Raw genomic sequence first — 18,353 nt, 5'->3', positions numbered from 1 at the left:
TATTATTTACTTTGTTAAACATGTTATAGAAATTTTTTTGCTAAAAATTAAAGTAATGATGAAAAAAAAGGACATTAGGTCCTTATTTATTAGAAGTTGCCTAAAAAAATATTGATAGCGCTGGTTCAAGGGGGGCCCATATCTCTCTTAAATACACCCCCGTTATACACAAAAATGATTAATAATCTAATTATAATAATTGTATTTATATTATAGAATAATTAAAAAAAAATTCTGCAGGTTATTATACGTATATTATACGTGGCACATTGTAAAAAATTTAATTTTGATAAAAATATTGGTAACTGCGATTTAACGTTGGACAGCATAGTTATCATAGATGAATCCCAATTCAAACGATAAACTCATAGTCTCATACATCATATATGAGAAAAAAAAGATTATTAATAATGTACTGTTCTGATAATGAAAGTACAAACTTATATAATTATAACGTCTTGAAATTTATATATAACATATAATATTCCTTGATAAAATATAGTGCAAATGCAAAATAGTGTCCTAATAATAATACATATTACACCATATAATTAAGGTTCATAATAAACGTATGAGCAGAAATGAATCACTGCGCATATTAAAACGATGGCGTTAAACGAAAGCGTTTTTTTCCTTGTTCTATTATATAATAAGATATAATAGGACGCGTACATGTGTTACTGGCATACAGAAAAATCGTTATTTTTTTTTTAAATTTGATGAATTTCAAACGCTCGTAGCGGTCAGATTTTTGGTAGGATCTCGGATTTTTGGCGCTTCCTCGGCACGTACAGAACGCCTTNTGGCGCTTCCTTGGCACGTACAGAACGCCGTGGTATGATTGCGAATCGTAAAAAAAATCGTTTTCATGTCGTAAAGTGTCGCAAGAATTTCGGGCGGCGCGCCCTGGCGTCTCGAGCGCATGAAAAAAAAAACTCGTAAAACGGTGAAAAATGAACGGATTGAATTGATTTTTTTATCATATCTCAGGAATGTCATTGGGCGGGTCTGATGAAAATTTCAAACGTCAACTCGTTTTATTGAACCATTCACCAATCAATCACTTGCGTTAAAAATTCATTAATGTTTTTATTAAAATAAAAAAAATTATGCCAACATTTTCTGACCCATGGTCGACAACCGGCGTAAAATTTTGTAAAAAAATATGAGGGGCCCTGAACAAAACTTAGGCGAATGGTCTCATCTCGGATGTACGCGGGGACAACAGGTAAAAATAAATAAAGTAGTTAGAAACGAAAAAGGCCTAAAGAATAAAGTGTTTGATACCTGCCGGATAACTTGTGTGGTAGCTGTTTCACCAGTCATGTGTACAGGTCTAACCAACGCTAGTAGTGTCAACGGTGTAGGGACATCATCACTCAACTCTAGGCTGGACATGTGTATAAGGGAGAAAGATAGATACAAAGTAAGAATAGGTACGTGGAATGTTGGAACATTAAATGGTAAAAGTAGAGAATTAGTAAAAGTATTAAAAAGGAGAAAAGTTAACATTTGCTGTGTGTGGGAAACTAAGTGGAATGGAGAGAGAGCAAGGAAAATAGGTGAGGGTTATAAAGTAATATAATTAGGTGAATCAAATACCAAGAATGGTGCATGGAAAATAATATATGAGGAAATAAAAAGTACAGTAGTAGAAGCAACTAGGAAAAGTGACAGAATTATAATCATAATATTAATTTTCGAGGAAAAAATTTTAAATATAATAAGTGACTATGCACCACATAGTTTTAGTAAAAAGGATGAAACTAGAGAAAGAATTCTGGGTTTCGCAGTATTGTATGATCTTACTGGGTTCAAAAGTTCAATATTTAAATGAATTTCTATTATTGCAGCTAGATTATTACTAATATTGTTTAATCTCATAGTTTTATTCTAAAATGAAAGATATCACTAATCTACATAAAAAAATCATATTATAATATGAGTTACGGATTTTTTTTAGGTATTGTGCTCTTATATTTAGAGGTTTGAAAATACTCGCGTAAACTAAGAACAATCAAGATAAATTTCTAGATACACTCCTAAGATATAGTAAAATCATTTATGATTTTACAAACATACTTAATTCTTATTCTTTGTTAGAAGTGTAAGTTTAAAATCTGTTAGGAAGTAATATATTTTCCTTATTGTTTTATTATTATTTTATCAATTTTTTAGTTCTATTCCCAAGAGTTACTAAAAAATACTTAGTAAGAAAGGTGAAGAAAAAGATTCAATGAAAATTTACCATAAAAATTGTTAAAAGAATTTTTCACTCATTAAACTGTAGACCGGACGAGATTGAGATCATTACAGGGCGTAAAATATTTGCAAGTAAACCTTGCGAACTAATCTGTAAAAGTTTCGTTCATACTGAAAATGAGCAAAGTTACGCTATACTTTGCTGATAAAACAATAGAGTGTATTTTTGAATGTTATGATGACATGTACCTTAATCAACCACTAATAATCATTAGCAAAATACTTAGCTTCTGTTAATCATAACCGCCGAGTTGATTACTTAATGGTAAAATTACACTTCTTCACTTGTAATTTACTAACATAGTTATTTTTAAAACTGAGTAACCAAGCTGTTAATCGAACTTATGTGGTCTACTTGAGTATGTTTTTAACCATTGATCTTGGGACTGAGCCATTATCACTAGTTTCACAGGGAGCAATCTAAAATTTCAGCTAGCATTTCATATGATAGTTCCATCAACAGAACAGCAGCACAAAATTCAAAGCGAGAAATGGTTATAAGTCACGTGACTTTGAAGTGTATAACATTGTTAACCGTGGAATAGATGTTGCCGCATAAACTAATATAGCCACAAGTGGTGCTACATAATGCTCTTCTTGAAATAGACAATTTTTCAACTACTATAAAATTTGGTCCATCACACTTGAATATCTGATAAGACTGCTATATTCCATTATAATTTTAATGTCCATAAATGTTATAAAAACATTTTTCCTTTAAATTAATTCGTTGAGTTAATAATCCTAGAGAGTCATATTTCTTATGAATATCTGACAATAGTGTCCATTGTTTTGTTTTGAACCTAAATGCACCTTTGTCAAGTCGGCAGATAAATAATAATGTACTAACAGTGTCCTTTTCTGATAAAAACAGTGAATAATTAATATTAGTTGCAGTGGGTAATTGTAATATTAGAAAAATAATACCATTTCCCTAAAGGCATTTGAACTTTTACTAATTCTCATATAAGTTGCTGATAAATTAGGAAACATTTTTTGTCATTTTCTACTCCTGCAAGAAGGTTGTCCACATAAAAATCATTTTGAATGATATTATATACTTTTGGATTTTCACATATTTTGCCTAGCTTAAATAAGCACTAAGTGATCAAGAAAGGAGCTAATTTTGTTCTATATATAACAGTTAATATCTTATATTGCTGAATTAGCAATTATTTATGTTAATACTTTTTATAGATAATTTAATCTAGTTTATTTAATAAGTGATGAGAAAATAATTTAGAAAAAAATTAAATTTTCTTTATTTTCTAAATTCTTTAAATTAAAGAAAATAATTGGTCGATAACAACTTTTGCACTAGTAATTCGGAAGTTATTTGCAATTAAAAATATAGACTGGAGGTGAGACACAGGTTTTGTTATTTTTATTACTAGTAATTTATCAGTTTTTATTAATTACTCTTCCTCTCGCTTAGGTATAAAAATATCAATGAACTCCGAAATACTGATTCTAAAATTATTTTTCCCCAGTAATTTTCTTAAATTACTGGGGCGTGGTGTGGCGCGGTGGTCACACTACTAGTTGTTAACAAAACTCTATTGTTAAGCCGCGCCTACCGCCGTAGGTGAACGGATGGGTGACCATGCGTGCGCTTCTACAGTTGCGAAAAAACACCACGTTCCCAGTGCAGAAGGCAAAGGGAAAACCACTGCACTGAACATTTCCCGAGTATATATATCAATCCAGTTGGTTATACAAGGCTTAGCTTTTAGAAGGAATAAAACATTTTCTTAATTATTACTTATTAATTAAACTAGATAATTTTGCATGCTGCCATGTGAAAAAATAAAGTTGGCACTCTTGTGTAAGAGATTAAAATAAAAAGTACTTCACGATTGATAATTTAAGAAATAATTGTACATAAAAAAAAAAAAAATAAAAAAAATATCAACATAATTTTTATTTTTGGACTAACTAACAAGTTGTATGGGGTTCATGATTAATGAATAAGTAAAATGTACATAAATACTATTTTATTACATACTGTTTTAACAACTGTTGAGCAAATTTTATTTGATCTTGCCTAGTAAATCAAAAATTTAACTTAACACCACAAATAATATTACAACTTTATGATGCTGAACACTCACAAGATGCGTAATAACTACAAATAGTTAATTTTTTTTACTTAGTCATTTTTCTACTCGTAGCTGCAGGCGAAGTTTCTATTGCGATATTAATTTACAGTACCGACCTCGATTTTATGGAGGTATAACAGCAACACAACGAAACGTGTTACAAACAACTTACATACGTTACAGAATCATATAGACAACATAGAAAATAGAAAAAAAAACTACTATTTGCTATAGCCCTGGTCCTTCGATCTGTCCGTGATTAACATTTCTGAGCAATACCGCCAATCGTTAATAACAGAATAATGATATTTATTTGTAAGTCATGTGTAAGTCTAGTGTCCTAAGAAAACGCTTGATACATTTTTTCAGTTTTGTATATTGCCCACATAATCCCCTAGTATTTTCGAATCTTTATACAGCCGTAACCAAGGTAAACACGTGAACACATACGTAATAAAAGATTTATCCTATTGTAATTTCCTAGAGACTGTGTATCCGAATTTATTGAGAAAATTTTAGTCAAATTGATGTATTATGGAAATTGTATATCATATACAAGTTGGAATGAAAACGCGCTAAATCGCTACGACCACGAATGGTCCCGCGGTTGACCATAGCGGTTCGGCGCGATTGCCGGCGACGGTGGAATTGATAGTCGCCTGTAACAGGGCCCTATAAGATAAATATCTCTCTGCTACTTACATCGTTAAAAAAAGATCACGTTTGTGTGCATGTTCCCCTGGTATCAAGCAGTGTCGTTTACGTCATACGCTATTGTTGAGCCATAACCGACTACATAATAGCGCCTGTCATACCAACAGAAACACGACCAACAAGCTCATATGTATTACGGGTGGCAATTTCAACTGAGCGTAGTGTTCGTTAGTTTTTTATTTCATTTTCCTTTATTTTGAAATTAAATTTTTCTTTAAAATGTTAATTTGTAATTGTCTATACTAATTGAATTATTATACACTTTGAAGCCTACGCCATTAGATCATTATACGAAAATATGATTGAACTATTTATTAATGAGACTAACGTACAGGTATGTTTTTGTCAATATTGATAAAAATGCAAGGAGTCATTAATGACAATTGTTGATTTCATAATTCATACTGATAATGATTTGCTTGCTAACCAAAAATTATCATTATCAATGTTTCAAATTGATAAGCCTACTGTGATAAATAATTTTTTACATAATTACTAATTAAAAAGCAAAACAAAACAAAATGCTTAATATAGTTGGCCTTGTAATAATACTGTTAATTAATTTATAGTTAGTGTAAGTATACTAACGCAGTTATTCTTAATAACAATGTTTAAGTTTAAATTTAAAATTAATATTTATTGTTACATTTTTTTGTATAAGTTATTAAATTTTTAAAAAAGTATTTTTATTTATGTTAAATCATAATATTTTTTAGTTGCACAAAGTAATAGTTTGGTTTTATTACAAAATAAAAAGGTAAGCTAAAATTTGCTTTACAAAAATTAAAGAATTATTTTATGAGTTTTTTCAAATGACACGGCTTATTATTATTATTGTGTTTACTTTAAAGAGAATAATGTTAATCTAGAAGACTTTTAATATTGATAGTTTTAAAATAAATTCTTGATACATGTGCTTAAATATTAAAATTATGTAAAATTGTTTCAATTATAATTTTTGTTTTACTGAAAAAACTCTTGATAATATGAAATACATAACAATTATTATTGAAAATGGGTTGTGTAATTAATGACTATGAATCATTAGTAAACACGGAAGTTTTATAAGTGTCCAATTGCTATACCAATACACTAAACAAATAATTAGGGTACACATAGTTTCATAAATTTACATTCAAATGGGGTTAATGTGAAATACACTTTAGCATATTCTTTTAGGGTCAATTGAGAGTTCTTTTATTCTTGAATAATTTATTTTTTAACATTAATAATAATTTTTACAGATATGAATAAAGAAAGAAAATATTTATGCTTGTGGATTTTCTATATTTATGTTACTATAATTCAGTGTGATGAGTTAGCTTCTTGTTATAATCAACCGCCTGAATCATGTCCGAATAATCAATGTAAATGTATACTAACAGATGAATCATCTATATTTTGCTGTCGGACTCGTTCATATGATGATTTATTTAGAAATATTATGTGTTCTGGTAACAATACAAGTAACATATTTTAAATTGATAAATTTTATGAAAATATAATATTTTATAAAATTGTAGGTACTAAATTACCAGCCATTAAAGCGCTACATATTTATAATATGACTGCTGATCGGTTTGATTTTGGTAAATTTTCCAATCAGTTGAATCATTTAATATCTTTATCTATTACAAGTAGTTCTGTTAATCGATTATTTGGTCGACTGGAGCATACCCATCAAATTACTTGCCTTAACTTCTCAAACAATGCTTTTGGTACAGAGTGGCCATTGAATGAACTTCAAGTGTTAGAAAACCTTAAAACTTTGGCCATGTTAGACTTCTCACATACTAATATATCAAAACTGCCAATCATAAAAAATGAAGTGCCAAAATTTTGGATTGATCTATCATGTAAAATTTAATTTTCTATGAAACTAATATTAATTTTTCTAAATCAATATTTTATTTTTTTGAAAATAATTTTTAGATAATAACAACACTCAATGTGATAGCTTACTTGAACTAATGGGAAGTGTTAAAAGTTCTCAAAATAAGCAGCTATTGTTTAAAAATACTAACGATACTTTTTGTAATACAACTTTGTCATTTAATTGGTTTAACTCTACAGAAATACTTGCATTTGACCAAATAAAAATTATTGACAAGGTATGTAAGCTTTAGTATTCAATGATAATAAGTAAAAATTTATAATTTATTCATGTTGTAGTTAAATACACAATGTCCCAGTGGATGTAAATGTAAATGGCATGGTTATGAAATGATATCAGATAAAAATGTATTGAATACTGTGGAAGTAGATTGTTCCAACAATAAACTTTCTTATTTACCAATCAATTTACCAGAGAATACTGTGGTTTTAAACGTAACAAATAATAATGTATGTATTTTTTTTTTTATAATTTAAATTTATATATTTAATTAAAAAAAAAAATTGATATCTATGTGCATCTAAGAGCTTTACATATTAGAAAAGAAGTAAGTAGTTTAGGGTTACAAATTAGGTGTAATTAAATTCAAGTGTTACATCATGAGTAAAAATAAATGTATTAACTTAAAGTTTTATATTTTGATTTATCTTTTCTTAAGCAGTTTTTTTTTCTTTAATTCTTTCGCGATTTTCATACATTTTATTTATTACTATCAGTAGTTTGTAATAATTTTAAACAAAAAAAATTTTTTCACATTAGTTTAAAAAATTATTCTCTAAGAAATTTACTACTGAAAAAAGTCAAATTTTCTTTTTAAAATTTAATTTATTTTTAATAGTATTTTTTTTTATATATATAAATTTAGATAACTAATATTGATGCATTAGTTCTGGTTGATTCGTATAAAGATTTAAGATTTTTCTATGCAGACAAAAATAAAGTGTCATCAATTCTAGCATTGGAAGGCTCACGATTCATGGATAACTATGCTGTATTAAGTTTAAAATCAAATCAATTGAAATCAGTAAATTAATTTTAAATATTTAATACTAACAATTAATTTATCATTCTTTATTTTATTTTTATTTCATTTAAAGCATTGGCTACTAAGCCATTAATACTTTTTATAGAATTTATAATTATCAATTATACTTTAAATTTTAGTAATTTCTATTCTAGATACCAATGTATATACTAGAAAATTCATTTACTAGAAGTTTTGAAGGTCATTTAGTAAATTTGGGTGGTAATCAACTTTATTGTGATTGTAGTACAGCTCAATATTTAAAAGTAAGTTATTAATCTAGAAGTATTCTAGATACTATACATTTTTTTTTATATTAGATTAATATTTAATTGTATAATACATTTTTTCTTTTCATATTTAATTTAAATATTGATAAATATTATTTTTCATGTAAAAAAAAATGTTCATTAAATACCTTGAGAAATACTATCAAAATATATTTTTTGTTGTTGTTCTTGTAAGTAATTTTAATTTATTAAATATATTTTTCTTCAGGTTTGGTTAGAAGCTAATCATAAACATATTCCAGATTACAGGGAAATTCAATGTGAAAATTTACGCTATAAAGTTAGTATGTTTTAATGACATATTTTATCATTTAATATAAAATAAGAATTTAATATACTGTTAGAGAAGTAAATAATTAAAAATATATAGTATTGTAATAAGTAACTGTATAATTACTACATGTCAGGTGTATAAATGCTTAACAACATATAAGTGGCACTAAAATTATGCTGAAGTACAAAAATTAACACTAAGTTACAAAGAACCAACAAAAAAAAACTGATAATTTATTCATAATAATGAAACAATGCTTCCCAAGACGGAATACTCCGTTGGCTGAGAGGCTATCCCGTGAAAAGGATGCTAGCATTATTATGAATATTAATGAAATAATACCTCAAAATAACAAGTGCCCCAAACCAATTATTTTTTCTTTTAAGTATTTAATTCTATACATGATCAAAAAGACTGAAAAATTCTGAACATTTTTGAAAAAATACTAAAAAAAAATGTAATTATATAACAAAAAATACAAGTGGTTTCTGAAGTTATTTTATTTTATTTATTTTTTATTAAGTTATTTTTACTGTTAATTTGTTAACATAAAAAATTGTTTTAGATAATTAATACTGAAGCAATAATTTTTAGGGTTGTCCAAATTCAAATTTATGGAAAAAGTACACTTTAATATTGTTTATGATTAAGAAAAAATAGTTCTTTGGTAATTTAGAATCTTTTACTTAACTTCAAAGGATTTTTATTCATATTCTTATGACATATTTGTCTACCACATATTTTGATAGACTAGTGCACATTTTTTAAAGGTGATTAAAGTAAAAAATGAAAAAAGGTAATAACTGACGTTTACATTGCAATAAAAGATATATAAATTTACTATTCTATAATTATTTTCTGTGAATTTAGATTTTGTAGTACTAAGAAATATTTTTTTGTATTTAAACTTAAACACTTCATATTTTTATTTTTTAAATAAGTATATTTTTATATAGCTTAAAAACCATTTTTTTATGTGGTTATTTAAACACACTTTTAATTATGAATTTATTTGTGTTATCTTTTATTACAAATATTTATTCATTAGGTTATATTTTATCATTCCCTATTTATTTTATAGGTAGTGGATTTGGATTGTGAAATAGTGTGTGTTACTCAAACTGACTGGACAGATTATATGTATTATGTTATTGCAGCAGAAATTTCTGCTTTATTGTTATTAATTGGTAAAGTGTCATATGATTATTATGTATTTAAAACGGCTGGTTACTTACCTTGGCCTGCTTCAAAAATGCCTAAGCTTCCATGCGATTGGGTTTTTGAATAATATATATTTTTAAATCATATAATAATTATTAGATTTTATAGTAATAGTGTTATATTTATCACTATTTAAATTATATGAAGACTGTATTAAAAGCTTGAAATCTAAGCACAAATTACAAAAAACATTTTATTAAGTTTGAATTTTTTTTTAACTTTTGTTTTAACATTCTTGTTGACATAAGAGTCTAAAATAAATTTATGTTAATTTAATTAAAAATTTAATTAAATATTATCTAGTCACATATTTAGAGATAAATGTTTAAAACATCATGGTATATATAAATATTCCATGTCATGGTGTTAACTTATCACTAACTTTATTTTAATGCCTCAACAATGGCTCAAAATAAATCATTAAGAGCTTTAAAATTTATGCTTACATTACCTGTATGCTATAATTATTAAGTTACCATTTGTGCCTCAAGGAACATGCAGACTTTAAATTTTGTTAATAATTTTAAATCAGTTTATACCCAAATATACTAGTGAAATAAGATAAATTAACAATTTTTTTATTTTTATGATGAATTTTTTATATTATTATGTTGTTTATTCTTGAGATCTAATTTTGTTGTATCATTATTATATGTACTGTGATTCTTTCCATTTGTTTTTTTTTTTTTGTATATTTATATATTATTTTATTTGTTTTGCTGTTAATTTTACTTAAGTTTAATGATATTAACAAAAAAATGTTTTATCATAAATATTACTATGTGTGTTTGTTGTTGTATTAAATCATTAAATCAATTATTTAAAATTAAATCAAATTATATTTTATTACTTATTGTATTCCACTTTGAGTTAAGAACTATTACTAAAATGTTTTGATTAAATAACTGAATATATAATTAATGAAATACAATAATAATGCCTTATTTATTCAAATTAATAAACTATTTAATTTTTTTCTTTTTAATGTGCTTTTCAAATTACCTGAATTTCACTAATTAGTTAGTATCATAAATACTAAAATCAATCTGATAATTCTAAAGCCGCTTTTGGAATCAGTGACTAAATTTCATTCAAAATATATGACCATATTATTTAGCACAGAAAATTTTGTGCTGTAAAATTTTTTAATTATAATTTTTAAAAAACTCGTATACATGTGATAAATTAAAAAATTGTATGATTATTTATTGTAGAAATTATTACCTAATCAAAATTTATAATAAAAAAGTAATTGTTTTAATTTTTGATTATTTTTAACTTTTTTCTATGTACAAATGCTTGTCACAAATCATGCTATTTTTGTGTTAAAATGTTCAACTTTAAATTGAAATTACTTTTTGAAAAATTAATGGATCAATACAATTTTTTTTGTAAATACTTCATACATATTTTTTTTGCTGACATACTTTTTTTTTTTAATTGGACCATTTTATTTTATATAGAGGGGTTCAAAACTTAAAACATACAAACAACAACATACATACATGTATAAAAAGTAGAGCTATTGAAAATTTTCAGGTAATACATATATTAATGTAAAATTAATATGTATATTAGAATGAAGGTGGCAGCCCTTTTCAAAAAAAAAAACAAATGTACTATCTACTGAAGGCTTATGACAAATTGAGGTAATTACATAGGATGATTCTTTTAATAGCCACTCTTTCCACTTGATTTCTTCTAAAATAATAATTATGTTTAGAAAATCATTTTTTTCTACTTTTTAGTTTCATATATTTAATTTTTTAATTTATTCATGCTTCATAAGGTGTAAGACATGAATTAAAAAAATTAATAATTAATAAATAAAGAAATATATAAAATAAAAACTACCAAAAAGAATTTTCTTAATATAATTATTATTTTAAGAATAATTGAGTGACTAATATTAAAAGAATCACTCTGTATACAACAACTTCTTATAATTTCTCTGTAAAAATTATAATACTAATTTATTTTAAATCAATTTCATACTGAATTTAATTACCATAATAAATATTTATTCATGTATTACACTTATAAATCATAAAACTTGTAGTTAGGACATAAATAAGAAAATAAAGGTTCATGTTGCTATTGGAATAATTAAATATTACCTTCTAACACTATCTACAGATTTGCAACGAACCATTTTTAGAATATGATTTTTATCGCTGGCAGAGATCATCTATACTTATATCAACTATGCCACGTCCCCATTCTACTGTGACTTCACTGTCCTCGGTTTTTTAATATATTTGTTTACTATAATTTTAAAATGTTAAATATTTATACTAATTAAAATATATATAATTTTTAATTATTACATTTATTTTGGCTTTATTTTTAAAAATTAATCTTTACTTTTAATATACTGAAAAAATAAAAATAATTGTATATTTTAATTTTTGATAAATATTACACTAATCAGTAATAAAGTTTTGATTTTTATTAGATTATATTTATTACTGTAAATAAATTGTTTAAAAATAATTTAAAGCTAGTAAAAAAAGATAATAGACATTATTAAATATGAGTTCATAATCTTTGTTACCATTATTTCTCTTAACTGTAAGAAATGATCCGAAAATTCCCATACATTAGTATAATATTTTTAATATACACACAGGGGCGCCGGAACTACTTTTTACATAGTAGGGGGGCAAAAATTTAATGTGTGAAACTCGGTCTCCTTGATTGTTACTAAGCTAAAAAGCGGGTTAAACTATTTTTTGGTAGATTTTAGTGATCATATAAAAAAAATCCGGTAATTTATAAATTTTACTCTTAATATTACATATTATTTTTATTATACTATTAAGAAATATTGCTAACATAATAAAATATTGTTAATAGATTAATTACAATTTTCTTTTACTTATTACAATAAATAAAAAAAAATTATCAATATCAAATATTTTTAGTAGAATAACTTAAATTAAATTAAAAATTAAAATTTAGATATATATATATATATAAATGAAATAATGAAAAAAGAACAAATTTTATTTTAGTAATAAAATTCTTATAAGATAATATTGGGATATTCATAAAATCTGAAATCGATAAAAAACGATTTCTAGCTTTGATGCGAAGCTGAGAAGGTATTAATTTTACCATTTTTTTTTGTGTCGACTTTTTTTCAGCTTTTACCGAACTGATTTCTTCAACGATACGTCAATATATCACAAATTGTATCTAGTTGAAGACATTGCTCTTAATAATTGAAATAATTTTCCTCGTTTCCTGTAAATGGAGGAAATTTCCCAAAACATTATAATTTTTAAAATCGGTAAATTTTGATATTCTTTCCTCTTAAATCTACCATAACTTTTTAAAAATTAACGTACCAAAATAATTTTTTTTTTGTATAGAAACATTAGGTATTTCCCTTTCATTTGATATAATTTTTTTGAAAATCTACACGAATTTTCGTTAAGAAATATACATATATTGTATTCGTTTATACATATCTCTATCATCCGACATACTTATTTTTTAAATCGGATAATTTCCTCTTATACGGGGACGTTCAAAATTTGAAAAATACATATAAAAAGTACAACTTTTTTAACTTAATTTTTTTTTCGGAAATACTGCATTTTTTAAATATATGTGTAAATTAAAGCTTATGTTACGTTCTGTAAGTTAAAAAAAAAAAATTTTGCCGACGACTTATCTTCTACGTGTAAATGATTGCCATCAATAAAAAAAACATGCTATTTTTGTGTTCAAATTTTATTTTTATTTTGTTTATTTCAAAATAAAGGTTTGCTCTAGTAATTAGTCCACCAATTTTTATAAAATTTACATGAATCACACTTACATTAAATATAAATTTATACTTATTTTGATTATTTTGCCTTTTTAAAGTTAAGAAAATCTGCTTTGAATTTTTATCTTTAATTGTCATTTTTAGCTCATATTGGTGTAATTTTAGAAATTCAGACAAATATCTCAAAATTAGGCTATTGTAAAAAATGGCCGCTTCAAAAATACCTTTTTTTAATTAAAAATCTCCAGATTAATAGGAGTATAAAATTCGTTTTTATACTAAAGTACACAGTAAAATTATATCAGTAGAATAAAATGTATTTTAATAGTTATAGATCAATATATACTTAACCAAATTTTTACACTGATTTCAAGTTAAAAATTGTAATTTTTCAATCACCCATTTTTTGAGATTATTATTCATTTTTAATATGTTAAAAATAATACGTGCAAATTTTCAATTTAAAATGATATATTTAACTTATTTTTTTGTTCCTTTAAAGTTGATTTTTATGAAAGTTTATAACTTAAAATTGTTGAACTTTTACACACAATTTTAAATCAACGAGCAAGTTTAGAATTTATATCATTACATATTATATATTACATAGAAAATTTTATCAGGAATAAAATTTTTTTTTTTTTTGATATGTGATCATTAGTTTATTTAATTGTTATTAACAATAAATTTATGAGGAAAACTCAAAATTTCGTTAAAAATGTTTTATTTTAATAAATTTGTTTAAATAGAAGTCTTACTAAGTATTTCTATGCACTCGTGGTGTTTAAATAATTATTTATATTGATATACTGCATATTATATATTCTGCTTGTTACGTATTTTTTTTAATTAAAATATATTTATAGATTATTCATACGTAACATAATTATCAAAAATAAATACTTGTTATATTAATTAGAAGGATGTTGTTATTATATAGTCCATATGAGAAACTTTAATTGCAGATTTGAAATAGGCGCAAAAATGGGTTTAGAAAAGTATATTTTGGTCTCTGATATAAATTCCTTGTAGACTAATAAATTTATTTATAAGAAACAAATAATTTTTTTTGAGAAGTATTGCATCAAGCCCTTAAACTTTTATACATGTTTGTCATAGATTTAATATATACTAAATAATTTTTTATAATTTCTCCGTAAGAATTACAATACTAAATTATTAAATATCAATTTCATACTATATTTAATTGCTATAATAAATATTTGTTCATATATTATACTTATACATCATAATACTTGTAATAATGATGTATATAAGGAAATAAGATTTCATTTTGTTTTTTAATTAATCCATCAATTTTTTAAACACTATCTACAAATTTGCATCGACGAAGTATCTTATAATAGTGATTTTAATCACTTTCAGATATCATCTATACTTGTCCCAACTATTCCACGTCCACACTGTAATATTGTTTTTTTTAATGAAATTATTAAAAAACATTTTTATAACATAATTGACTTATACAATCCATTTTCACCTTATTGACACAATTATATACTTAATATTTGAATAATTATCATGGTTTTTTCTTCTAAATATTTCATAATTGACCGATAATCTATGAGTCTTTTGACCAAAATTTACAAAGATTTTTAAATTGCTTTTCATTATAATAATTATAAATAATTTTATTTCAGAATAATTTCTTTAAATCGTTAATTTCAATATTATAGCCTTCCAAATCTATGTCTATTTTTGTAGAAAAAAAATATAAAATTAATAAATCAATATGTCTATTAAAATATTAGAAATATATATCGTCAGTTTAATACAAATATTGATTTTTATTGTTGTATTATTATTTTGTTTTAAATTTATTATCATCACCATTTGAAGAATATTTTTTTAAGATGACGTAAAAAATGTAATTTTAAACTGTATAACCGTTTTGTTTAAAAATCGGTCATTCAATTCTACATTAAATGGCTGTTATAATAAATTTAAAAAAAGCTGTTTGTGAAAACGATCAACTGTTTAAATATTGTTAATTATTCATATTATTGTTACTGGAACAAAATATTTGTTTATTTTACCAACAAAAAATTATTGTCTGCAGTATATTATCAATCATTTTTTTGATATTACTAATGTTTTTTTTTTCAGTGTACTATAATTTAACAGCAATATTTCAATATTGATAAGTACATTTTTTATAATAATCTAAAGTTTTGAATAAAAGCTGTGGCTTATGTAGAATATATTTTCAAGGAAGACTGAGAAAAATACAAAAAATGAAATTGTTTTTAATTTTGAGTGATATTTACTGTACATAATACTGTACATAATTATAAATTGTATATATATCTTTAATGCATTATTTGTATTACTTTTTTAATTGTTAATTGCTGATTAATTTTTGTATTTTATAATATTTTGTACATATTATATATTTATAATATTATTTAATATTTAGAAATAATTCCCAGGTGGTTGGGTACAACTCTGTCATAATCCTTCTATTGATATACAACTGAATGAAAATTTTCCTAAAAATTTATTAAGAGATATTATTTTTAATTATAACAATGAAATACATGTATTGTTGTATAGAGGATTTTTTCTTTTGTTATTTGTCTAATATATCACATGAACAGGTGATGTACACTTATAATTGAACTCAAAAGTGTACTTTTGCTCTTTAGTTATAAATCAACAACTTTAAACGTAGAAATGATAATAAAATGTTTTATTTTATTAAGATATATAACTATACATCTATGCATACATTTTATTTTATCCGCCAAAAAATATTTATTAATAACTTTAGCCAAAAGCGATTACCAAAACAGACACGATTCGGTTTAGGACAAAAGTCATATGATTCATATCCTTTTAGATCTTCACTTGAAAATTCCATTAATCAAATATCATTTACAGAATGATAATTTATGATCATTTTATAATTGTATTAATTTTATGCCGTAATAACTTGGTATATTCATTACATAAATAAATAATAATTTTTATAAGTGGTTGAAAGTAGTTTACTCGTAGTGACGCTACCTTTTATCAGGAGGAAACTATATTTTTATAAAAAAAGGCGTTTTTAAAAGCATCAACATGGGCGTCTGCAGAAGTAGCAAAGGGGCAGTTAACCCTTTCTTGAATTTTTGCTTGGTTAATTTTTATAATCGTGTGTATTATAAAATTTTTTTGATTAAAATGATTTATTTTTAAATAAAATAAAATATTAAAAAAATATTTTGCGCCTATTAAAAATTTCTAAAGACGCACTTTAGCGCCCTCAGATTTTTGAAAAGATTTGTATAGTTTTTCAGTAGTAAAAATACTTTGCTACTATCATAATTATTAATATATTATAGGTAAAATTTACAAAAAAAATTGTAAAAGTAACTAAAGTAGTGATAATAAATATTTGCCGGCCATATGTTCTTAAAAATTACTCAATAACTCAGAACTCAATAAGGATAATATTGTCGTTTATACAGCTTCAGAGCATATATTCAGTTTTACAGATATTAGGTTGATCAAAAACCAAATTTAATATAATTTTTACATTTTGTTTTCAGGATTCATGTTTTTATTTTTTATTAGTTTTATGTGACAAAATTTTAATTTTCATTGTATAGCAATAATAAAATTAACATTTTCAAGAGGGTAAGACAAAGTATAATCCTACCCTACTCTGTAGAAATATGAAGTTCCTAAATTTTTAAAAAGTTTTTTTTATACATAATGGTAGCGTAATACTTCAGAAGTAGCTATTTTCAACGATTAGTTTTTACTGTAATTTATATTACATTTTTAAAATATCTTCATTTTGTTATTAGGAATAACTACAACTAAATCAATAAATTATATTTATTTAAGTCAACAGAATTGCACAATAATAACGTCATTATTTTTTAAAATTATATTATTGTACAGTTAGTCAATTAAAAAATGTGTTTATGATTAAAATAATTATTATTACTCATATAAACATGTAGCACTACTAAGGCGAGTTTTAACATTATATCTGTTTGATTATTATATATAAGTGTCTCAGATCTAATTTATAAAATTATAACACTTATAAAATTCGAATTAATTATTATTTCGTTGGAATTTTTTTTTTTTAATAATTATTGCCTTTTAGTCTACGTTCTAAGCATATTTTTATAATTTATCATTAATACGAAAAAACAATTATATTTTTTTCATCAAAATTTTGAAATAATCTTATACGAATCCCGGCGTTTTGTAGTATTCAGAACAATGCTACTCGCACCACCTTTATCAGTTATCGCTCAATTTTTATGAATGAAATTTATTCATAAATACTGTGCAATAAGTAATATCAATTACAGTATGACTGATTATCATTGCTTATCGATAGCCATCCGTTTTGATACTACGCTAAAGTCAACTTCGTGACAAATGAACAACATTCTATCCGAACCACTTTCTTATATATCTTATAGAAAGTCTGTTTTGTTTTAGAAAATGCCCCGACGCACCTTCATTAAGATTGTCATAAAATATTCACTATTACAAAAATATATTTAAATTTTATGTCTTGATATTATGTGGGGTATTATATTTCAAATATAATTAACGGCCTAACACCACGTCGTTGACATAATGTGTCGCTTACACTATAACTTTCATACGAAAATTTTTGCTGGGTCTAAAAGGACAAATACTCATTGAGTGCATTGTACAGCATTTTAATGTATTAAGTATATATGTAGATGTAGATGATATAGTAGATGGATGCCCACCAAAAAAAAAAACTTAATAAAAGAAAATTACTTAAAATATTTAAAAAAATTA

At 24.5% G+C, this 18,353-nt stretch overlaps 1 protein-coding gene and 1 long non-coding RNA gene across 6 annotated transcripts; one reads left to right on the top strand and one right to left on the bottom strand.

Annotated features, from left to right (window-relative positions):
- Positions 1–1,928: 1,928 nt before the first annotated feature.
- Positions 1,929–4,990, bottom strand: LOC126895236 (uncharacterized). The gene is made up of 3 exons (XR_007701610.1): positions 4,268–4,990; positions 3,190–3,274; positions 1,929–3,123 (listed from the first exon to the last, which is right to left on the bottom strand). It is a non-coding gene; the product is annotated as an uncharacterized LOC126895236 (long non-coding RNA).
- Positions 4,991–5,227: 237 nt separating this feature from the next.
- LOC126895232 (protein halfway) lies at positions 5,228–10,479 on the top strand. 5 transcript variants are annotated; one of them, XM_050666859.1, is made up of 10 exons: positions 5,487–5,649; positions 5,792–5,832; positions 6,320–6,541; positions 6,599–6,931; positions 7,008–7,186; positions 7,248–7,418; positions 7,835–7,993; positions 8,149–8,259; positions 8,492–8,563; positions 9,639–10,479. In XM_050666859.1, exons 3-10 carry the CDS (start codon positions 6,322–6,324, stop codon positions 9,843–9,845), a joined length of 1,452 nt encoding a protein of 483 aa, XP_050522816.1. In that variant the 5' UTR covers positions 5,487–5,649; positions 5,792–5,832; positions 6,320–6,321; the 3' UTR covers positions 9,846–10,479. The 5 variants fall into 5 exon arrangements, with proteins under 5 accessions (XP_050522817.1, XP_050522821.1, XP_050522816.1 ...); XM_050666860.1 differs by lacking the exons at positions 5,487–5,649; positions 5,792–5,832 and adding an exon at positions 5,228–5,409; XM_050666864.1 differs by lacking the exon at positions 9,639–10,479 and adding an exon at positions 9,152–9,367 and having other exon boundaries at positions 5,483–5,832.
- Positions 10,480–18,353: the final 7,874 nt, after the last annotated feature.

This window comes from Daktulosphaira vitifoliae, unplaced genomic scaffold (assembly GCF_025091365.1).
Source record: "Daktulosphaira vitifoliae isolate Bord-2020 unplaced genomic scaffold, ASM2509136v1 Scaffold_1, whole genome shotgun sequence".
Taxonomy (NCBI): Eukaryota; Metazoa; Arthropoda; class Insecta; order Hemiptera; family Phylloxeridae; genus Daktulosphaira; species Daktulosphaira vitifoliae.
The sequence above is the reverse complement of the archived record's forward strand: the minus strand, read 5'-3'. Positions and strand labels throughout refer to the sequence as shown.